The following is a 23,192-nucleotide window of genomic DNA, read 5'->3' as shown; positions in this document are numbered from 1 at the left end:
AAATTGTACAAGGCATTGGTGAGGCCAATTTTGAAGTATGGTGTACAATTTTGGTCGCCTAATTATAGGAAGGACGTCAACAAAATAGAGAGAGTACAGAGGAGATTTACTAGAATGTTGCCTGGGTTTCAGCAACTAAGTTACAGAGAAAGGTTGAACAAGTTAGGGCTTTATTCTTTGGAGCGCAGAAGGTTAAGGGGGGACTTGATAGAGGTCTTTAAAATGATGAGAGGGATAGACAGAGTTGACGTGGATAAGCTTTTCCCACTGAGAGTAGGGAAGATTCAAACAAGAGGACATGACTTGAGAATTAAGGGACAGATGTTTAGGGATAACATGAGGGGGAACTTCTTTACTCAGAGAGTGGTAGCTGTGTGGAATGAGCTTTCAGTGAAGGTGGTGGAGGCAGGTTCGTTTTTATCATTTAAAAATAAATTGGATAGTTATATGGACGGGAAGGGAATGGAGGGTTATGGTCTGAACGCAGGTATATGGGACATGGGGAGAATACGTGTTCGGCACGGACTAGAAGGGTCGAGATGGCCTGTTTCCGTGCTGTAATTGTTATATGGTTATATGGTTATTTCCAGTGCTGAGGCCTCATTACACGCAGTTACATTCCTTTGGGCGGTACATATTGTTTGCACGCCAGACTTGCAGACACTTTATTCCAAGTTCATTCTTGGGAAGAGCTTACCAGATGATCAGAAACCAAGAACAAACCCACACGATCCAATCTTTCCTCATAAATACAGCCCTCCATTATACGCAGCATCCTAGTGAATATATTCTGTACTCTATTGCTGTCTCATCCTTCCTGTAAAGTGACAACCAGAATTGTACTGAAGTGCAGTCTAACTACTGCAACATGATGTCCCAATTCATATATTCAAAGAAGATAGATACAAAATTCTGGAGTAACTCAACAGGACAGGCAGTATCTCTGGGGAGAAGGAATGGGTAAAGTTTCGGGTCAGGACTCATGAAGGCAGGCGTACCAAATGCTTTCTTCTCTATCCAAATGTGTTGCCATTTTCAGTAAGCTAGGGTTTACACTTCAGAATCCTCTGTTCATTAAAACTCTGAAGGTCCCTACCATTTATTCCATATTTCCTATAGAATTTGTCTTGCCAAAGTGCATTACCTCTCAATTGTCTGGTTTATGTTCCATCTGCTATCATCACCACCCAAATTTCCAGTTGATGTTTTCCCTGCTGCATTCTTCAAGTTCTTTTACTATTTGTGACCACCAATTCTTGTGCTGCTCCTTACTAATGAGGCCAACTACATTCTCATTCAAGTCACGTGCGCATGCTCCCCAATTTACGTAAGGGTTGGGTTCCGTGTACTCTCACATAACTCAGACTTTGCACAAGTCTAAATCCCCATTCCCTGCCCAAAATAACTCGCTGAGAGTATTAACTGTCTCAGGTGATCCAGGGAACTTTCTGCGGTGAGCGGCCTTCTGGATAAGCACCGCTGCCATTGCTGGCTTGTTTCCGATGTAACCTTGCGACATACAGTGTTGTGAAAATTACAAACTTCCTTGATTGCACTAGGGACTGAGTATGTAATTGCTTACGTAAGTGCCTGTCTACATAAGTCGCCTGTGGCATAAGTAGGGAAGTAGTACAAATAACAAATGTACCAACATTATTGCCTGCAGTCCCGTCACTTGTTGCAGACTTCCTGTAATACAAAACACCCATCATCCACTATCCTCGACTGCATAGGATGAAGACTATTTGTTTACAGTGCTCAGATGTTTGACATAAACAGCTGAAGGAGCACATCACCGCCCAAACTGCTCATGAGCCCGTCCTGCCAAGCAATTCCTGCCCTACCAGTGACACAATTGTAAGCCCCACACTGCCCTTCCAGTCACTCTTAGAAGCAACAGAACTGCTGGAAGTAAGCTGCTCTCAATTCCTAGTAACTACCGATGAAGAAAGAATTACTGGTCGAAGTCATTACACCAATTTTCTTGTAGAATGTACATTCTGATTCTGCCAAGTGTTTGAATTTATTCTTAATGTGTGGAAATAAAAATCTGGGTGCAGTAAAAGGCTGACAGATCATCATAAATACCCCAGTGATTTTGTGTTGTCATTATTATAAGGGAGCTTAACATACTTATCCAATTTAAGCCTTTGTGATTTCCATTCCATAGGAATGTGGTTTTCAGTTCACTGCTTTGCTAGAATGCTGAAGTAGATCTCAATTGGAAGATTAAGCTATTCTTTGAAGCAGCATAGAATGCCCTTCATTTCTATCAAACCTTTCTGAAGTGTTCAGGAAGAGTGTGTAGTACCATCTTATTACAGCAATTCGAGAGCAATAAATGCTGGTGATGCCTGATTTCAGGAACAACAAGAATAATCAGTTGCTGAATGCAACAAAGAAGCACTTTTATTCTTACGTGGTAGTTACTGCACAGAATCAGACCATTTTGCCGCACAGATCCATGCCAGTATGTGTGACTCAAGCAAACCTGTGCCATCACTCTTCATCTAAGCCTATCGTAATACCATATTTCTTTCTCTGCGATGCTGGCTCAACGTGAAATGTCTCTGCGCCATTCCCCATAATCAGGTCTTGTGGTGATCTATTCCATGTTCATGGCTGCATGTTAAATTCCTCCAATTCTGGTCATGTGAAACCCTTCAGTCTTGCAACGAAGCCGGCCACAGCATTCCAGCAAGTCCCCTACTAGGTTGTCGAGTTTATACATATTATGCACATGTCCAGTCATAAAGTCATCAAGAAAGACAGATTGGAAATAGACCCTTCTTAATATGCCAAGTCTATGCTGCTCATCGTCCACCCATTTACACTAATCCTACTTGGTCTCACCTTTATTCTCCCAATATTCCCAACAACTCTCATCTGATTCTATCATTCAAATACATGTATGGCCAATTTAGGGCAGCAAATTAACCAACAAGCTCGCATATTTTAGGAATGCAAAAGAAAACTGGTGCACCAGAGGAAATTAGCCATCATCCCCCACAATTTAAAATCCTGAAATATCACAAATCCCTGAATCCCATGATCCTAACCCAGTCAAACTGACTTCTGCAGCCATTCTTAAAATGCCTGCAAAATCCCAAACCATGTCCATGAGTACCAATCTTATTCCCTTAGCATTTCAGAGGCATGCATATGCTGGCACCAATTCTAGCATACAAACTTCTGCTCTGACCAGAAAAGGGCTCTGGAAGCCTTAAGATTTGGGCACCTTGTTTTCTTAATATTGACAGACATTTTACAAATATTGAGACCCGATTGTGCTCAGTTCACTGTTTGATGTAACCAGTGCCATGCGTGTTTATTTGTGTTTCACGTAAAAATGAACAGTTATATGTTTGCTTTTTACTTGTGTTATTAACTTTAATTGATACATATATCTGTATGTGTTCATCTTTCTTCTGTTCCTGTAATAGACACTGGCTTTCCAAGAAATTCGTATCTTTATTCTTATTCTCAACAAAATGTGTTACTTTACACCTACATATTGAGGTTACTGTGCAAATTGCAGGCATTTACATCATCCTGGCTGTTGCCCTTCGCCATGTTAACTACACTTTGTAATTTGTATTTTTAGTTTAAAGGCACAGCATTGAAACAGGTCCTTTGTCCCACCGAGTCCATGCTGACCACAGATCACACATTCACACTAATTTTATGTTATCCCATTCCCTACAAACTAGGGGGCAATTTACAAAGGTCAATTAGCTGGCAAAACTGCAGGAGTTTGGGATGTGGGAGGAAACCCTCGTGGTAACACAGGGAGAACGTGCAAGCTCCATACAGACAGACAACTGAGGTTACGTTTGAACTCTGATCTCTGGCCCTTTGAGACAGCAGCTCTATCAGCTGCGCCCCTGTGCCGTTTAGTGTAATATAATTGATCCTTGTGGAATATATCTTTTAATCGATTGCTAATCCTAATGTTAACCTTAGGCCCTTCTATTTTCCATTCTGTCGCCAATTTTCTATCCTTTCATTGAATCACAAAAGCTGTACCATGATCTTGAAACAGAAGCCTGATCTTTAACTATAGATAGTGCACGTGGATGTTTTGTTGATGTGTTACTTTTTTTCAATATATTAGCAGCTATCAAAATAAAAATCTTGATCTTGTTTATAGAACAACATGTCCTGTCCTCCGGATAGAATATTTTGGAGAGCTGTTGTAAAATAACCATGGGATTAAAAAATAGTGTAAATGTTACCTTTTTGGAATGTATTGGGTTCGCTGATAATGAACAGTCAATTTGTTAATTTGCAGTTAATACATTATGACAATAATGACTTTTGATGATTGTTATGGCATGGTATTAATCATTGATTGCATGGTAGATTGAAAATTTTACCCAAAAAAAGTAAACTAAAATTGCATACCTTATGTTGTAGCTGTTGTAACTTTACTGAAGAACAAAGTGACAATCATATATTGGAATTCAAATAGTTGCTAGAAAGAGGAGAATTTCTCTTCTAATCTGACCAAATCTCCCCTTTGCTGTTTCTACTTCCCTCCTATTTAGGTAATACATTTACTATATCTGCTTTCTATCAGCCAGTTCATAAAAGATCAATATGCTATTCTTATTCGGGTAAAGATTTGGTTAGTCCCTTTCTTAGCGTAGTGAGCATGACTGAGTAGAGAACAACAGGTTATACTGCGGCGCCGGGCTATGTGCTGTTGGGGATTTCCTCAGCTGATGACTGAATTCCAAAGTAGCATATGGCCTGGGGGAAGGTTTAATTTGTTTGCCTGCTACTTGGATCTCCTCTGCTGTTGCTCACTGACAAAGATTGTTCTCCTTAAGTTACTATGTCTTCCACTATTTTTGTCTTGACTGTACATCTTCCACATGTGTTGTCATGTTATTGAGCACAGAAACATAGAAAATAGGTGCATGAGTAGGACATTCGGCCCTTCGAGCCTGCACCGCCATTCAATATGAGCATGGCTGATCATCCAACTCGGTATCCTGTACCTGCCCTCGCTCCATACCCCCTGACCCCTTTAGCCACAAGGGCCACATCTAACTCCTAAATATAGCCAATGAACTGGCCTCAACTACCTTCTATGGCAGAGAATTCCAGAGATTCACCACTCTCTGTGTGAAAAATGTTTTTCTCATCTCGGTCCTAAAAGATTTCTCCCTTATCCTTAAACTGTGACCCCTTGTTCTGGACTTCCCCAATATCGGGAACAATCTTCCTGCATCTAGCCTGTCCAACCCCTTAAGAATTTTGTAAGTTTCTATAAGATCCTTCCTCAATCTTCTAAATTCTAGCGAGTACGAGCCGAGTCTATCCAGTCTTTCTTCATATGTAAGTCCTGACATCCCAGGAATCAGTCTGGTGAACCTCTCTGTACTCCCTCTATGGCAAGAATGTCTTTCCTCAGATTTGGAGACCAAAACTGTACGCAATACTCCAGGTGTGGTCTGCAGTGGACCCTCCCTGCTCCTATACTCAAATCCTTTTGCTATAAATGCTAACATACCATTCGCTTTCTTCACTGCCTGTTGCACCTGCATGCCTACTTTCAATGACTGGTGTACCCAGGTCTTGTTGCATCTCCCCTTTTCCTAATCGGCCACCATTCAGATAATAGTCGACTTTCCTGTTTTGCCACCAAAGTGGATAACCTCACATATATCCACATTATATTGCATCTGCCATGCATTTGTCCATTCACCCAGCCTATCCAAGTCACCTTGCAGCCTCCTAGCATCCTCCTCACAGATAACACTGCCCCCCAACTTCGTGTCATCCGCAAACTTGGAGATGTTGCATTCAATTCCCTCGTCCAAATCATTAATATATATTGTAAATAGCTGGGGTCCCAGCACTGAGCCTTGCGGTATCCCACTAGTCACTGCCTGCCATTCTGAAAAGGACCCATTTACTCCTACTCTTTGTATCCTCTCTGCCAGCCAGTTCTCTATCCACATCAATACTGAACCCCCAATACCGTGTGCTTTAAGTTTGTATACTAATCTCTTATGTGGGACCTTGTCGAAAGCCTTCTGAAAGTCAACATTTTCTTTTTTTGTGTTTCTTCATTCCTTTTACTCCGCTGTCTGCAAACTGTTGTGTGGTGTTTGTGAGACTAGAGTGGCTGTCAGCCTCATGTAAGAGAGGGATTAAGATTTTCCAGGCTTTCTGTTGATTGATTGCCTTCTGGTTCACATGTACTTGTGCGACTATTTTGTTGACCATAGTAGAACCTACTAATAAGTATAATAAGTATGGTGTTAACAGTGTTTCCACTTTGAAGGAAATTACCCGAAATTCTGGTTGTCTTCGGGTAATTTTAGGGAAATGGAAGAATTTTGGGAAATTTCTGCATCCGGCCCGCGAAGGGGTGTAAAGGTAATACACACAGCACTGCCGGTTTGGCACTCAACGGCTTAAACGGAGCGCTGTCAGTTTAACACGTGGGAATTTAAACAAAGAGCTGTTGGCTGCAGCACTATGGGTTCTAAATATAGCGCTACTGGCTGCAGTGCTATGGGCTTTAAACATAGTGCTATGGCCACGGCGCTATGGGTCACAGACTGTTTGGGAAAATTCTCGTATAACAATGAGTCTTTGGAATTCTCTTTCTCAGTGGAAGTTGAGCCTTTAATTATTTTTCAGGCAGTAGTAGAATTCTGGGTGTTGAAAAGATGGTGATAGAAGCCTAGTGTTGAAATGTTACCAGTGGGTGATGGGATTGCAGTTACATTGGGATTGGCCTTGATGTTACAGAACAGTGGGTGGGCTCAAGGGGCCAAGAGGGAGGAGTGGAGAGTGGGGGAGAGGGAGGAGGGAGGGAGAGAGGAAGGGGGAGCGAGAGAGGGAAGGAGATAAAAAAGGAAGAGAGGGAGGGAGGGAAAGGGGGGGGAGGGAGAGAGCGGGTGAGAGAAAGAGGGGAGAAGGAGGGAGGGGGAGGGAGAAGGAGGGATGGACGAAGTGAGGGTGAGACGAAGTGAGGGAGAGAGGGAGAGAGAGCAGAGTCTGAGACACATAACCATATAACAACTACAGCACGGAAACAGGCCATCTCGGCCCTACAAGTCCATGCCGAACAATTATTTTCCCTTAGCCCCACCTGCCTGCACTCATACCATAACCCTCCATTCCCTTCTCATCCATATGCCTATCCAATTTATTTTTAAATGATACCAACAAACCTGCCTCCACCACTTCCACTGGAAGCTCATTCCACACCGCTACCACTCTCTGAGTAAAGAAGTTCCCCCTCATGTTACCCCTAAACTTCTGTCCCTTAATTTTCAAAAATGCTTCCTGCGTGCTATTTGTTGTTGGGTTTTTTTTCGCGAGCACAAGTTAACAACACAAAGAACAAGGCAAAACAGATCTATGTAACTACACCGTATCTGCCTGCTTCTGTTACTCACTTGTACAATGTTAGGCGACATGAGAGCTGGTTGAAAAAACGGAGACAACGAAAGCTGTTGGAGGCAACGAAAGCTGACGCCTAACATTGTTATTGTAGGAAATTTGGGATTCTGTTTAAGGAAATTTTTTTTTTTGAGGTGTGGAAGCACTGAGCTAATATCTAGATTGGGTCAAGAATATGGAGTTCTGGTTGTGCTCATACAAGGTGATTAATAGAATGTTTGCCAGGAGAATATTGTTAGTTTAGTTTATTATTGTCATGTGTACTGAGGTACAGTGCAAGCTTTTTTTAAATTTCAGTGCTATCAGGTCGGCATGGTGGCACAGCGGTAGAGTTGCTGCCTTCCAATGCTGGAGACCCGGGTTCGATCCTGACCATTGGTGTTTATTTGTACGGAGTTTGTATGATCTCCCCATAACCTGCATGGGTTTTCTCTGGTGGGTACACAAAAATGCTGCAGAAACTCAGCGGGTGCAGCAGTATCTATGGAGCGAAGGAAATAGGTGACGTTTTGGGCCGAAACCCTTCTTCAGACTGATAGGGGGTGGGGGGGGGAGAAGGAATGAAAAAAGGGGAGGAGGAGGAGCCCGAGGGCGGGGGGGATGGGAGGAGACAGCTCGAGGGTTAAGGAAGGGGAGGAGACAGCAAGGGCTAGCAAAATTGGGAGAATTCAATGTTCATGCCCACCGGCCGCTGGCTACCCAGGCGGAATATGAGGTGCTGTTCCTCCAATTTCCGGTGTTGCTCGCTCTGGCAATGGAAGGTTTTCTCTGGGATCTCTGGTTTCCACCCACATTCCAAAAACATACAGATTTGTTGGATAATTGGCTTGATATAATTGTAAATTGTCCCTAGAGTCAATGTGCTGGGGTTGCTGGTCAGTGCAGACTCAGTGGGCTGCAGGGTCTTGTTCCGCGCTGTATCTCTAAACTTCTTCTTCTTGCATGTGGCGTGCACAGCCTAAAGTTGTAAGACAACTTGATCTCTAAACTAGACTTAACTAAACAGTCAAAGGAAAGACTGTACATGATTACAATCAAGCCTTCCACAGTGCACAGATAATAGGTACAAGATTAGGTACTAGATAATAGGTACTAGTGTAAGATTAAGTCCAATTAAAGATAGTTGAGGGTCTCCAATGAAGTAGATGGAAGGTCAGAATTGCATTCTAGCTGATGAGAGGACCTTTCATTGTTGCCTGATAACAGATTTTTGTTTCTTACAAGGATATATGCATTCACTCTTATTCCTTTGCCCATTCATGCAACATGATAGTATTAATTTTAACAATTTTATCAACTTGCCTTTTAAAACCTATTGTGGATACAGCTTACAATATCAGGATAACTCTCTGCATTAAAATCTTTCCTGATCTTCGTGGTTGTCATAATGATAAAAGTGATATTTTTCTGTCACATTGTCACTGGAAGTGACAATTTCCCATTTATCTTGTTAAATCCCCTCTTGATTTTCATCTTCCTTGTCTTTGCCAACTGCTCTACTGAATATAATTCCAAGGTACACAAAAATGCTGGAGAAACCCAGCGGGTGCAGCAGCATCTATGGAGCGAAGGAGATAGGTAACGTTTCGGGCTGAAACCCTTCTTCAGACTGATATAATTCCAGTTCCTTTTATAGCTAGAACCTTGCAGACCTGCTATCATAGTAAATACAAGAAGCTGGAATAACTCTAGAAGCTGGACAGGCAGCATCTCTGGAGAGAAGGAATGGCTGACGTTTCGGGTCGAGATCCTTCTCACACATCATAGTAAATATCTCTGTTCCCTTTTCTTAAAATTGGCTTCAATATTCAAACCACCATCAAATTTATGATAACATTTTCTTGTTAGAGAAAAAAAAGGATTTCATCAAAACTTTCAGTTATTTTCTTCATTTAAAAAAAGTCAATTTATTCCTTTATTCCTTTGACGTATGTTCCATTTTAACTTCCCCAGGACAAATCATAGCACATTAAATCTGACATCTGTTGCTTAATATTCCTGTCCAAATCCCTCCAAATCATGTATTAATGTCTTCACTGTTAATCATACTCATTCATTTAACCTGATCAGCGCAATTTGATTGTGAGACATGCACATCTGTGGCCAGTTCGGATAACTGGTCCTCATGCTGACCACTGGAGGCCATTCTTATTCATATCCCTCTAATAAAAAATAATGTCAGTAGTTTTCTCTTATGTTAAATTCATTCTCAAAATCTGTGCTTAAAGCCTAACTTGCAATTTAATTATCAATGAAAACAAACTATTTTCTCTCCTCGCTAGCTGCTCTGAACAATCTGTCTTTGCAAGTGTGTGTTAATAATGTCATAATGGTTCTGAAGAAGCTGATTTGAAATCAACTATTTAAAAAAAAAGCAAAAGATTCTTGTTATTTAAAGCAAAAAATGAAAATGTTGCTAGCACAATCTGTTTGGGCAGCTTTTTTGACAGAGCTGCCAAGTTGAGGTTTTCAAAGCATGTGCTTTTTGAAGTGCAGAAATGCAAATGGGGGTTAGATCAAGTCCGGAAGCTGGCGGTAAGATTATAAAAAATAAAGCAGGGCTAAGCCACGTGATTCTGCCATTCAGTAAGATTACGGCTGACCCTTTGTCTTGAACTCAAAAATTGTGTCCCCAGTCCTCTTTGAGACCAAAAATCTATCAGTGTCATTGCTGAATATAGTTAATAACTGAATTCCAAAGATTAATACCATCTGCATCAGAAATTTCTTCCCACCTTAGCTCCAAATGTCCGACTTTATTTTAAGACACTGATCTCTATTTTCAGTTTCTCCATCTGCATTGACAACTTCTGCGAATCTTTAGTCTTCCATGCTTTAAAGTAAAACTCTGATCATCTGCTATCCTGTTGTTGGGAAGTCACTTTAGCTCATAATTTGGCTCACCTGATTCCGTTTCCAGCAGTCCCTTTAAACATACATGGGTATTGTTCTCTTTAACATCCGAGGACCTGTTTTCAGCAATCCCTTTAAATTTATGGGGCTTTGTTTCCTCCGCTTCCTTTAAATTCACCAGATTCCCTAGAAGATTTATACCACTGTGTCATCTGAAAAAAAAAAAGTAAATTAAAAGCCTGTTTATGCATTAATATGAGTAATATCCAATAGTTCTAAAACCTGTTTGTCTGGCACCACCAAACTCCTGTGTTTTACAGTAAGCCTCGTGTAATTAAATGTAATTCTTAAATTTCTTGGTTAGTCACAGACAAATCACTTTCAACGCAGACTTTTAACATTTCTCCATGGAATCTTAATTTGTTGCGAAATTTGAAATATCTCTTTAAATCCTTACTGCTGTTTATGTATGAGCAAACGTATTATACTAATTTTCCAATGTAACTCTACAATACATACTCCAATACTCATAATTGGATTTAATGAAATTCATAATTCCAGTTTTGGACTGAGATGTTTTCCAAAAGTGCATGTAAAATTCAGTGATAATTATTTTCCCTTGATCTATTGCTGTGAGATTACTAATTACTGTTTCATCACACTGAACATCTCAGATAGCTTGTTCTCTGGCTGTTCACACTACACATTGTTGCAGAAAATTGTCCTGAATGCATTTTCCAAACTCTTCCTGTAAACTGCTTTTACTAATTTGATTAACTACTCAAAAATATTGTATTAGTTTTGCTGCAAGATTATTATTTTATTTCATGATAAGTGTTGTTGCTGTTTTTTTGGACACTTCTTACATCATGTCTTCAACCATTCGGACTCTACTTCCTATCACTTGCCAGACTTAGCCCTGCCCCCACCTCCTTTCCAGCTGTCTTCCCCCAGTACAATCAGTCTGAAGAAGAGTCCCGAGCCAAAACTTAATCTATCCATGTCATCCAGAGATGCTGCTGATCCGCTGAGCACCTTGTTCTACTCAAAATTTAACATCTACAGTTCCGTGCCTAAAGTTCTAAATATGGTGTAAAGAAAAATAGTACAAGGTGAAAAGCATATGTGTCTTTTTACAATACTGGAGAGTTTTTGACGAACAAGATTAGTATTCACTTTTGTACACCAATACACTGTTCTTAACAAAAATCTACCCATCATGTGAAACCTTATAAATAGCAGATATAACTTAGATAACTTCAAGACCAAAAGTCAAAAACCTTTTTCATAATAGACAAATTTTCATTGTTTTCCCACCATTTTGGACACCAAAAGTGTAACATTTGTTTGGGTGTCTCTGCCACATTTAGTCATGAATATTTAATTCATAAATAAACTTCATATGGCCATATATACGTGTTGATAATGACCTAGGGAAATATCTTCATCTATACTAGGAGAAAAATATAGTAACATAAAGGTAATACAGTACAGTAAAGATCCTGTAACGGACGTTGTGTTTGGTGTCCATTGTCACAACAACCGGTACCTCCGTAAGTTAAACCAGGGACGCTCCAAACCTCTAATACTTTTCAAACACCCAACGAAGTATCCTATGGTAGTTGCGATCTTTGGGTGAGTTAATTATTTTTTCTTATTTTGCATTTTAATATATCAAAAACATCGTGGTGTCAAAAAAGCAACGTTAGTTTATGATATTTCCCAACTTTAAAAAAAAAAAAAAAAAATTGAAGCGTTTTTTTGACATAAATCAAAACAAAGAAACTGAGCCAATCTTCGATTTGGCAACACACTGCCTCTTGTTTACCTTTTGTACAGACCAAGTCGCTAACTTCATTCCTTCGTGTCAACTTCGGGAAGCTCCGTAACAACCGTTACGGAGACTTTTCACTTACAAAAAAAAATCCACCCAAATCAAACGATCTGACAAATCATCGGCTATCGATCTCGCTCAGATCCATAAGGTAATGTGCCATTTAGATTGCATTGGTGAAAATGCTTGGTTTTCGCTGGGACACCCAAACAAAAGTTTGTGTGTATGATGTGCAACGCGCGTCGCGTTGTCTGCTCAGATGGATGCAGTATTCTACTACATCAGGGGACGGCAACCTTGTTCTGCCAGGACGCATGTCTGTGAGCGGATGGCGGGCCACATCCACATGGATGGCAGGCATCAAATCACGTGTTCACATAGATCCCTCCCCTTCGAAGACCCCACCTGGAGCACTGACCCCTAGTTACGGGCGCTCACGAAAATGGCGCACCTACGGATAATTGCCTTGGCTCTGTCCTGAAGGCTGTGGCTCAAATACGTGGCTCAAATGACAACCCCGATCCTGACAGTGAAGCCCAGTCACAGAAGGCGCGCGACCATGCCAGCGGCTTTGCGCAGGATGCGGTACAGCCAGAGCTCGGCGGCTCCATCATTGCGGCCACCTTGCATCACTGCGCCTGGGCACCACGGCTTCGGGCCCGGGGAGTACTGGAGATGACGGGAGTCTGCGGGCCATATAATTACAGGGAAAAAAATACGCCTGCGGGCCAGATGATTCCGGGTTACGGGCCACATTCGGCCCGGGGGCCGTAGGTTGCCGACCCCTGTACTACATGATCAGGTAAATGAAGTGGAAATGGTGTTTGCAATTTTATTGTTCCATGTACTATTCATAAACATAGAAATAAATAAGAAATATGTGTACTTACTGTACCAACCAGGTCACTGGTGGACACCACGCAACAACCGTTACACAAAATGTATTTGTGTATTCTGATGCCATTTTTAGAAACTTGCCATCAAAATGCTATATTTTCTTATATTTGTTTTGATACCATGTTAGTCATGAACCCAATAAAGTGCTTGTCAACATTTTTGAAGGATTTTGAAATTTGACCCCATTTGTCACATTTTTGTGTGCAGTATTGTAAAAAGTCATATATATATATATATACGAAGATACTAAGGAGCAAAGCAAAAGCAGTGTGAATTGTTACTTGCCTTATTACAGTGCAAGGCAGAGTAGAGTTTACAAATCTGACAACCTATCAGTACTTACTCTTGAGTCATTGTCCCATAGAGCTGGCTTTATCAGGAGATGGAGGGGAAGATGAGGTTATTTGTTGATTTCGTGATTCTATATTCAGAAATTTATATATTGCTTGTATTGCTTATATTATATTGCTTCTATGGCTTCATCTGTCAGTTCATTCCTGATATGGAAACCCTCTGAGTGAAAAGGTTGCCCCTGAGGTCCCTCTTAAACATCTCCCCTTTTACTTGAAGTCTCTGGTTTTAGATTTCTCTACCCTAGGAAAAAAATAGCATTCATTTTATCTATGCTCCTCGTGATCATGTGCCGCTCAATAAAGCCACTCCTCAGCTTTCTGCTCTCCAAAGAAAAGTGCCTATCCAACCTCTCCTTATAACTCAAGCCTGCGGGTAATGTCCTCTTCTGCATCCTTTCCTATTCAATGACATCCTTCCATAGCTGGGTGACCAGAAACTGCATCACTCCACGTGTAGATCTCACCGACGGCTTGTGGAGCTGCATCATGATGTCCCAGCCTTTGCACTCGATGCCCTTCCTAACAAAGGCACTTGTGCCAAACGCATCCTTCGCCACATTTTCCACCTGACTTGTAGGGAACCATGCACCAAATCTTTCTGTTCTGCAACATTCTCCAGGGCTCTGCCATTTACTGTGCAAGTCATGCCCTGGACCCATGCACGTGTACTTCCAGAACTCTAACTTACAGAGACCAGCTGCTTGGGAAGTTATACAGTATATGCTTCGTATGCACAAACCGAAATTGCTCTTTGTATGAGTTTTTTTTAGCAAAGTTGGATCCTCCCAAAAGGCCCCTCAAATAAAAGATAAATGTGTATTGAGCATTGCCTTGAAATCCTGTCAACAGTCACCATTGTTGGATTGCCATAGTAATGTTAATAACAGCAAATGGGTGATTGACAAGGTCACTGTTTCTTCCTGCCACGTGTGGTAGGAGGAATGTTTGGCCGTATCTCCAGGGGCATTGTTCCTCTCTCGTGGATTAGGGGGACTGGCTCTACTGAACTGACAAGTGAGCCTTAATTATAAAAGATGCTCTCCACGTTGTATTTACTGCATTGGGTCCTGGCATGCAAAACTACTCAGCAGCCAAAGGCCAATGCCAAAGTAAACTTGCCCAGTTTTGCACTATTGGTGGTCAAGGAACACAGACTATGCTGAAGAATTAGAAAATCCTACCTTCAAACACAACACATTCAGAGACCGACTCTTTGACTTGCTCTCGCCCCAATACACCACTCAGATACCCTCCAATAATCTTGATTCCAGCACCCATCCCTACCATAGGGTCACAGTCGTAGCAGGATTCAGCAGAGAAACAGACCCTTTGACCCACTGAGTTCTCCAACCATCAAGCACGCATTTACACTAACCCATTAAAAAAATTTCCTCACATACCCATCAACTCTCCCTCAATCTGTCATTCACCTATACACTAGGGGCAATTTACAGGAGCCAAATAATCCATCTTTGGGAAGTGGGAATTCTTGGGGGAAACCCACATAGTCATCACAGGGAGAACACGCAAACTGCAATGACAGCAATAGAGGTCAGTATTGAAGCTTGGTCTCTGTGACTGGGCAGCACAATACTCTGTAGAACCTGTGTGCACAGTCTCAAGCCAAAGACCACCTATGGGAAATAAATAACTTGGAGTAAGAAAGTAAGTGAGAAGGAGAAAGCTTGCACATGCATTAGGTGAGTGGGTAAGTAAAAGGTACTTTATTGTCACATGTAACCCGGTAAATTCATACCGCAGACCTCACCTAGGCAGTACACAAGAATCGCCTCGGATCTGGCGCTTATCTAATGTTCGTGCCGTAGAAAACTAGTAATGTGTTACTGCAGCCACATGAGGCGCAAGATACCCCACGTCTGGAATACTGTGAACAATTTTAGTAATCCTCTTTAACAAAGGATATTATTTAATATGGGGCAGTTTAGCGAAAATTCACTAGAGGGATTCTAGGTATGGAAAGGCTAATCAAGTTAGGACTCTGGTCACGAGTCTGATTTTTATAAGAGCGTGTGAGGTGTCTTGGACATAGGTAGGGAGGGATTGGACCAGGGGGAATAGGATGTAGTCGAGGTATGTGGAAATTAATTTGGTGGGACACGAACAAGCAGAAACAATGGGTCTGCTAGGACAGTTCTGTTCAAAGATCGTATAGCGGAGCAAGATAGGCCACTCCTGCGAAATGCAATGGGCTGACGTGTAGTACGCTACGGAGCGGATCGTGGGCATTTTTTTTGTCCATTCCAGTAACCGGAACCTACCCGACCCGACTCGCAGTCAAGTCAAGTTTATTCGTCACATACACATACGAGATGTGCAGTGAAATGAAAAGTGGCAATGCTCGCGGACTTTGTGCAAAAAGACAAACAAACAAACAACCAAACAAACTATAAACACAATCATAAACACACATATTCTTTTACATATTAACAGTAATCTACGAAACAGGAAACCTACTATCATTCCAACAACTACAATTAAAATTTAAATTGAAAAACAACCAATATTTTAAATATCTTCAGATTTGCGACTTTGTGAAAAAACATATACAAGGATATCAAAAAGTAACTCCTGACTTATTGGAAGAAGCAATGAATATTGAAGCTTTTAATATCATATAATAATTCTAAGTAATCCAACGTACTTAGCGAAGGGGGGAACAATTAATGTTTGAAGGTGTGGGAAAAATGATGTTCATATGTAGGGTTAGATTCATAAAATTCGGTGATAGTTCTTTTTAAAGAATGAAATGTTTATAAAATTTGACTGGTAATACTTTCTTTTTTTTAAGATGGGAATAAATTGTTTTATTCCTTAATATGGTTAATAATAGCAAAAAAATTTTTAAATGGAAGGGTACTCATACCAACGCTTAAAATGTGGATTGCAAGTGTGTTTGAGTTTCCTCCTAATGATTTGGTTCCATTTTTTTTTTTTGCACTCTGTAATTCATTGGTCATCTCCTTTTCTTTTCAATCACACTGTTCACAACTGCAGTATTTGGGAAAATAATAGCAATATGAAGATTCCAGTTGCTCTAGCCCTGGAATGTTACATAATGTTTTTGTGTCTATGGAGTTGTTTCTCAACAATAAAATGGGTCTGGTCTTCCCGATAGCCAGAGAGTGGAATGAGATCTGTCTGTAAATGGTGGGGTTATCTAAATTAAGTATTTCACAAAATTAAATTTGTGTAAGCAAGATTTACAAATGATGTATAACTTAAGGATGGTTTTATTCAGCGAGCATACAACTGATTAGATTGTGCTGGAAAGAACACACATACATGAATGTGATATAGATGTATATAATAATATAACACACACATTTACATTTCTTCCGATTTTTATATCCAATGATGAACTTTATTTCAGACTAGACAAGGGACAACATTATATAAAAAAACATTGTAAACCTCCCCGCGACTTCACCCTGGGGCCTCAGCCGTGCTGATCCAGGCCAGACGCTGTGGAAGGAACATCTTTTCGCTTTTATTGTGATTTATTTCTCTTTTTAACACTGAATATCTGATAACGACACATTAGCAACATATGGCACCAATATTGCATCAACCCACTCAATTTTAAATAATTCATAATAGAAATCCATTAACATGGTTAACACTTTATTTCTGACATACACAATAAGCATTACATAATTCACATTATTCTGTGCGCGAGATATACAGGGTTGCAGAGTTCAGCATATCAGCTAACCAGTGCAAGTGATATACAATTCAACGTATGTAACACAATGATAGCCTTACCCCTGCTTCACCAAAGAGCAAAACGTCCAACGTAGATACAATAATAAATAAATCGCCATTTGCATTGTTTTGCGCAGCTAACAAATCACAATTTCACACAATGTACATAAGATGGCAGTTATTTGACGAATGTGGAATTCTCTGCCTCAAAGGGCAGTGGAGGCAGGTTCTCTGGATGCTTTCAAGAAAGAGCTAGATAGGGTTCTTAAAAATAGCGGAGTTAGGGGATATGGGGAGAAGGCAGGAACGGGGTACTGATTGTGGATGATTAGCCATGCCCACGGTGCTGGCTCGAAGGGCCGAATGGCCTACTCCTACACTTATTGTCTATTGAGGCCTCAACTGTACCTGAGACAAAGGGGAGCACTCAACTCTAAGATCTGAACTATAGTGAGAGTTCGGGCAGACTTAATAAAATTCTCAGTACAAGGATGTTGGCCTGAGGCCTCGACTGTACCTGAGACAAAGGGGAGTACCCAGAGAGATCATAATCTGAGCTCTCGTGAAATTTCGGGCAGACTTAATAAAATTCTCAGTACAAAAGAGTCAATATGTTCATATTCTGCATTAAATAACACGGAGGTAGAAAGAAAATGCTCTTGAGGAGAAGATTTTTAAGAGAATGGTGCCATGAGGCCTCGACTATCTGAGCTCAATGAAGCAACTATAGTGAGAGATTGAACAGACTAAATAAAATGGGTCCTATACTCGCCCATGAATCTGCCCATGACCGTACTACGTGTTTTGCGTAGGAGTAGGCCATCTAGCTCCGCTATAAGACCTTTGGATCTGTTTGGGATTTTGGGGAGAAGATAAAATCGGGCCGCGAGGGGCTGGGGAACGATGAGCGTGGAGGCTTTAGACCAGGGGTCGGCAACCTTGTTCTGCATAGGGGCCGGGACGCATGTCTGTGAGCGGATGGCGGGGCACATCTACCACGTGTTCACATAGATCCTGCCCCGGGTGGCAGGCATTAAATCATGTGTTCACTTAGATCACGCCCCTTTAAGGAGCACTGGCCCCTAGTTACAGGCGCTCACGAACACGTCGCACCTACGGACCATTGCCTTGGCTCTGTCCTGAAGGCGGTGGTTCAAATACTCATACTCGCTCGTCCCCGGCCTATTGACAACCCGACAGTGAAGCCCAAGCACACAAGCTTTGCGGCCTTGCCGGCGGTTTTGAGACCAGAGAGAGACAAAGACGGAGAGAGAGGGAGAGAGGGAGATTGAGGAGGTGGGGAGGAAGGAAGGTCAGGGCTCCTCAGACAACACCGGCATCATTGCCCTGCTGCCTAGGCCGTCCCTGTCCACCACCAAAGGGGGAGGCAGTTGGACATGACTTCAGAATTAAGGGACAGGAGTTTAGGGGTAATATGAGGGGGAACTTCTTTACTCAGAGAGTGGTAGCGGTGTGGAATGAGCTCCCAGTGGAAGTGGTGGAGGCAGGTTCGTTGGTATCATTTAAAAATAAATTGGATAGGCATATGGATGAGAAGGGAATGGAGGGTTATGGTACGAGTGCAGGCAGGTGGGACTAAGGGGAAAAAAATTTGTTCGGCATGGACTTGTAGGGCTGAGATGGCCTGTTTCCGTGCTGTAATTGTTATATGGTTATATGGATCTCCTCAAGCGGCCGAGCGGTGCAGACGCTTCAGACAGCAGAAGGGGGCCTCCCGCTCGCTCGCTCCCTGTTCCCGGCCTCGGCGTGCGAGAGGGTTTGTTTTGAAAGCGTAGCTGGCAGAGTGGCAAGCAGCTGCCGCTGTCAGGACGGGCAGGAGGAGCCACTGTCGCTGCTGCTGTGCGGGGCCCGTCATTCACTCCGATTCTCCGTCACTCCGCACCTAGTATCTTTGACCCGCACTACAGCTATTGCCGCTGTCGACTCAAAACATCACGTTCCTTTTCTCCAGAGATGTTGCCTGACCCGCTGAGTTACTCCAGTTTTTTGTGTTTGTCTTTGGTATAAACCAGCATTTGCAGTGCCAAGCCGGGCAAAATGACTCGGCATTTAGGTGGCCCGGCGGCACTTTAGGTGGTCATTGGCACCCGGGTAACCGCTAATTTCGAGCCCTGCTGTTACCCAGAGTTCTATTTATGATAGACCTTGATAAATCAAATTTAGCAACTACATTTTCTTTTGCTCTGACTCTGATTCTCCTTCAGCCATGTATGCACTCGTGTATTGAAGACCTGTCTGTGTGCTTATTGTGTGCATCTATTGCTTTATTGAAATATGTATGATCACAACAAATTTTCCAGCCTTTCTTGCAATCCACTCTTTGTGGTTGAGCAGATTGCATCATGGGGTCAAGTGAAATTGCAGGCCTTGTTATGACCTTGAAACGTGGTCTTCTCAAGAAGAGTCTGCGCTTTTGTCAATGCCTTTGCATTTCCTGGTTCTATATGTTGCAGCTAGCAGGAGTGAATGGCATATCTCCAACTATTGAGTCACACAATTGGAACTTTGGTGTGTCACTGCAGTTTGAATATTGTGGTCTGTTCATAGGCCAAGGCTATGAACAGACTATAATGCTGCAGGATTATGATGTAGGATAGTTAGAAATGGTCCTGTCCTTGTTCTTTCTACCTGATGCTTTGCAGCTTTGCTGAATTTCCAGACGTCCATACAGCAGTAGCAGTGGTGGTATTAGGAAATGTCGTTTGCCAAATGACAGTTTAGGTGGTCATTTAAGACGGCTTGCATGACGCTTGCGAATATGTACGCATTCTTCCTTCCTTTCTTTCCCCCCCCCCCCCCCCCCCCCCCCCCAGCAGTCTGAAGAAGGGTCTCGACCCGAAACGTCGCCTATTCCTTTGCTCCATAGATGCTGCCACACCCGCTGAGTTTCTCCAGCATTTTTGTCTACCTTCCACAGAATACAATCCTCTTGCTAATGCATGTCATTGTGTGCTTCTTAAAATAATAATATTAAAGGGAAGATTTTAACATTGAGGGAGCCATATAAATAGAAGCCGAGAGCCTCATCTTTTAGCCTATGAAGTGTCAGCATGTTTCATCCTTGTAACTAAGGTTCTATAATTTTCTGAAACTCCAGGTCGGGGAGAGGATAAAAAAGGCATGGTTCATCCTGTTGATTGCTGTATTGTGAAGACATGAGCTGCAATAAGCCATTTAGCCTGTTTCTTTCCATTCAGTGAGGTGGTTTATCTTTGCCTTAACGCCAACTTTGCCCATACCCCCTGGAACAAAGTGATATCTTTATTGGCTAGGCTGCCTTGTTTTGAAAGCATTGTCCAACAGAACAACAGAGCTTGACGGCTGTTTAGGGATATGTAAACTCTGATGTTTGGTCTTCCAGTAGCTGATCAGTCGCTTATAATGATATAAACCATGTCTACTAGTTGTTTTAATTCCATATTTGTATTGATTTATTCAAATTACGGGGGACATAATAACACACAGCCTGTGACCGAAGCTGCGATGCAATATCTTGGGAGTTGATCACTGTCAAGGCATTGGACTAGTTGGAGGCTTAAACTTAAAGCGGCATGTTGTTTTTTGTCCCTTAAGTCAAATGTAAAAGAACTGATTACTTGAATTTAAATTCTTCAACTATCTTGGTGGACTTTCAAAAATCCTGGCTGTAACTTAACCACTGAACCGCTGCAACCAAAACAAGTACAGAAAAGGGAACCTTGTGAAAGCATAGCCTGTATAGGAATAAGAGGTCAGATGTAGGGGGGAGGGAAGAAAGCTAGGAGAGAGGATGGGCAAGATAAAGCATGGCAGGTAACAGGTCAACACAGGGGAGTAGGTTTTGATAGGCAGATGATTGGACAAAGGCCAGAGATGAAAAAAAGGTTTGAGACGAAACGATTGCAAATTGTGCAGCCAGAAGAAGGAATGTAGGAGGAAGATGGGACGGGAGAAATAGGTGGGAGTTTAGGTGGGGCATGGGGGGGGTTGTGTGTGAGTGGGAAGGGGGAGTTGTTGGAGGTTACCAAAAAATGAAGAATTCGGTATTCATATTGTTGGGTTGTAAGTTACCCAAGCAGAATATGAGGTGCTGTTCCTTTTTGCTTTGGGCCTCACTCTGGCAATGGAAGAGGCTCATGGCAGAAAGTTCAATATGGGAAGGGGAGTTAAAATGTTTAGCAACTGGGAGATCCATTAGGCCTTGACAGACCGAGTGCACGTGTTCGGCTAAATTAGTTTGGGAGTTCCACATGGAAAAGCTGTACAACTTCAGCCGTACATGCTGAAACCTTCAGACCATTTGTTGTTGGACTCCAATCAAACACATTTTCACTCTCAACTACATGTTTATCACCCAAAATGCTTTAAAAAAATTGTGCTGTGTACGAAGGCAGCAGAGGCCCTTAAGGATAGGGAAGGGATAAATAATCAATGGCTCATTCCTGCTTGTTGGTCCATGTCTGTGTCTCTTTCCAACCTTTGATCTTCTAAAATGATTTAATATCAAAACAATATGGAAGCTACACGATTCCCTTAATATGCATTGTGAGAAACACGAGTATGTTAAAATAGTATTCCTTAGAAATCAGGCACAGTGCACATTGTAGACACAGGAACTGCAGATACTGGTTTATAAAGAGAGACATAATGTGCTGGTGTAACTCAGTGGGTCAGGCAGCATGTCTGGAGAACATGGATAGATTTTGGGACTGGGCCCTATTTCAGACTGATTGTGGTAGGTGAGAAGAGAGGTGAGGAAGTGGTGGAAACACTTTTTGTGCATCTTCTCTCCTTGTCTCAGAGCCTTATGTCTTCTTCTCATCTGGTCTTTGTCCACCCACCTGCCAATCAACCCCTCCCCCATCTGTATCGCATGCCTGTATCGCCCTCACCTCTACTTCCAGCTTTCAACCCCCCTCCACTACAATCAGTAGGGACCCAACCTAAAATGTCACCTGTCCATGTTCTCTTGAGATGCTGACTGACACGCTGTTACTCCATCATTTTGTGTCTTCACTTATTGCCCATTGCTAGTTGCATCAATGACGGTGGCAGTGAGCTGCTTTGATCTCTGAACTATTTAGTAAAAATGCTTTTGCGGTGTTTGGGAGATGCACAATTTTATCTTCACAACTTTGAAGAAATCATTGTTGAAAACAGGGACAGCATGGTGTGATCAAGTAAACAAATATGAGTTGGTGATATTCCAGTGCATCTGTGCATTCCTACAAAATTCCTCAACATGATTACATTTCAATTGACCGAACTAAATAACTTAAGCCACTGCCGTTTAATTGTCATGATTTCTTCTTCAAAATTGTTATAAAATTTATTTGAAATTGGTTTTTTTAAAGAAACCTGCGGTCAAGGATAAAATGTAGAACTACTACATTATGACTTCTATTTCTTGTAAATGATACAGAACATAATCAAGGAGAAGTTTGAATTGATTGCACAAAAGTCTGTTTATTTACCAGAAGAGGTATATATAAAGGTTAACACACTTGTCAGTGTTGACAGATTTTTGCACTTGTCCTTACTATTGTTTGATAATTTTATTCTTATAGGTAACTTTCAAACATGATTCATCGACTGTGGAAGTACAGGATGATCACATCAAGGGACCACTCAAGGTATGAACTCCCATTCTTATATATTGCTTATACATTATTTTAATGATTGATGGAAATAAATCCCAGTACCTATAATAGCAGTTTGTAATATCTGTACTGATCTATTGAGTGAATTTTATTGATTACTAGACCAAGTGGGACCCGTTGGGCCCATGTCACACGGGAGGGCTGGTCCCCGAACGCAATATTCATTTAATGTAAATGAGATCCCATTGTGATGTAATGGTGGAACGCAGCTGTTTTTTTTTTAAATGGGAGTTTTTTAATGTAAATGAGATCCCATTGTGATGTAATTGTGGGGTGCAACACTGCTTACGGGCAGTTTATGTAAACGAGATCACATTGTGACGTCATACGCTGCTGACTGCCAGTGCAGATGGAAGAAATTTTTGTCAAACTGGGGTTTTGTAAAGTTTAAAATGTGAATAACTTGTAAAATATACCATCAATCTGAACGAAACTTGATACAACACA

General features: G+C 41.7%; 1 protein-coding gene and 1 long non-coding RNA gene across 4 annotated transcripts in view; one reads left to right on the top strand and one right to left on the bottom strand.

Moving 5' to 3' along the window:
* LOC129696991 (uncharacterized) overlaps positions 1-11,609 on the bottom strand; it is a 29,872-nt gene extending 18,263 nt beyond the window's left edge. Inside the window, exon 1 of the long non-coding RNA XR_008723429.1 lies at positions 10,330-11,609. This is a non-coding gene — a long non-coding RNA (uncharacterized LOC129696991). The remainder of the gene's footprint in view (positions 1-10,329) is intronic.
* arid4b (AT-rich interaction domain 4B) overlaps positions 1-23,192 on the top strand; it is a 136,630-nt gene that overhangs the window by 19,916 nt on the left and 93,522 nt on the right. For all 3 annotated transcript variants that reach the window (XM_055635149.1, XM_055635148.1, XM_055635150.1), the window contains exon 4: positions 22,653-22,718. In XM_055635149.1, coding sequence (XP_055491124.1) covers positions 22,653-22,718 — 66 coding nt within the window. The remainder of the gene's footprint in view (positions 1-22,652; positions 22,719-23,192) is intronic.

Source organism: Leucoraja erinacea, chromosome 5, assembly GCF_028641065.1.
Source record: "Leucoraja erinacea ecotype New England chromosome 5, Leri_hhj_1, whole genome shotgun sequence".
Classification (NCBI taxonomy): Eukaryota; Metazoa; Chordata; class Chondrichthyes; order Rajiformes; family Rajidae; genus Leucoraja; species Leucoraja erinaceus.
Note: the sequence above shows the minus strand (reverse complement) of the source record. Positions and strands in the feature narration are given on the sequence as shown.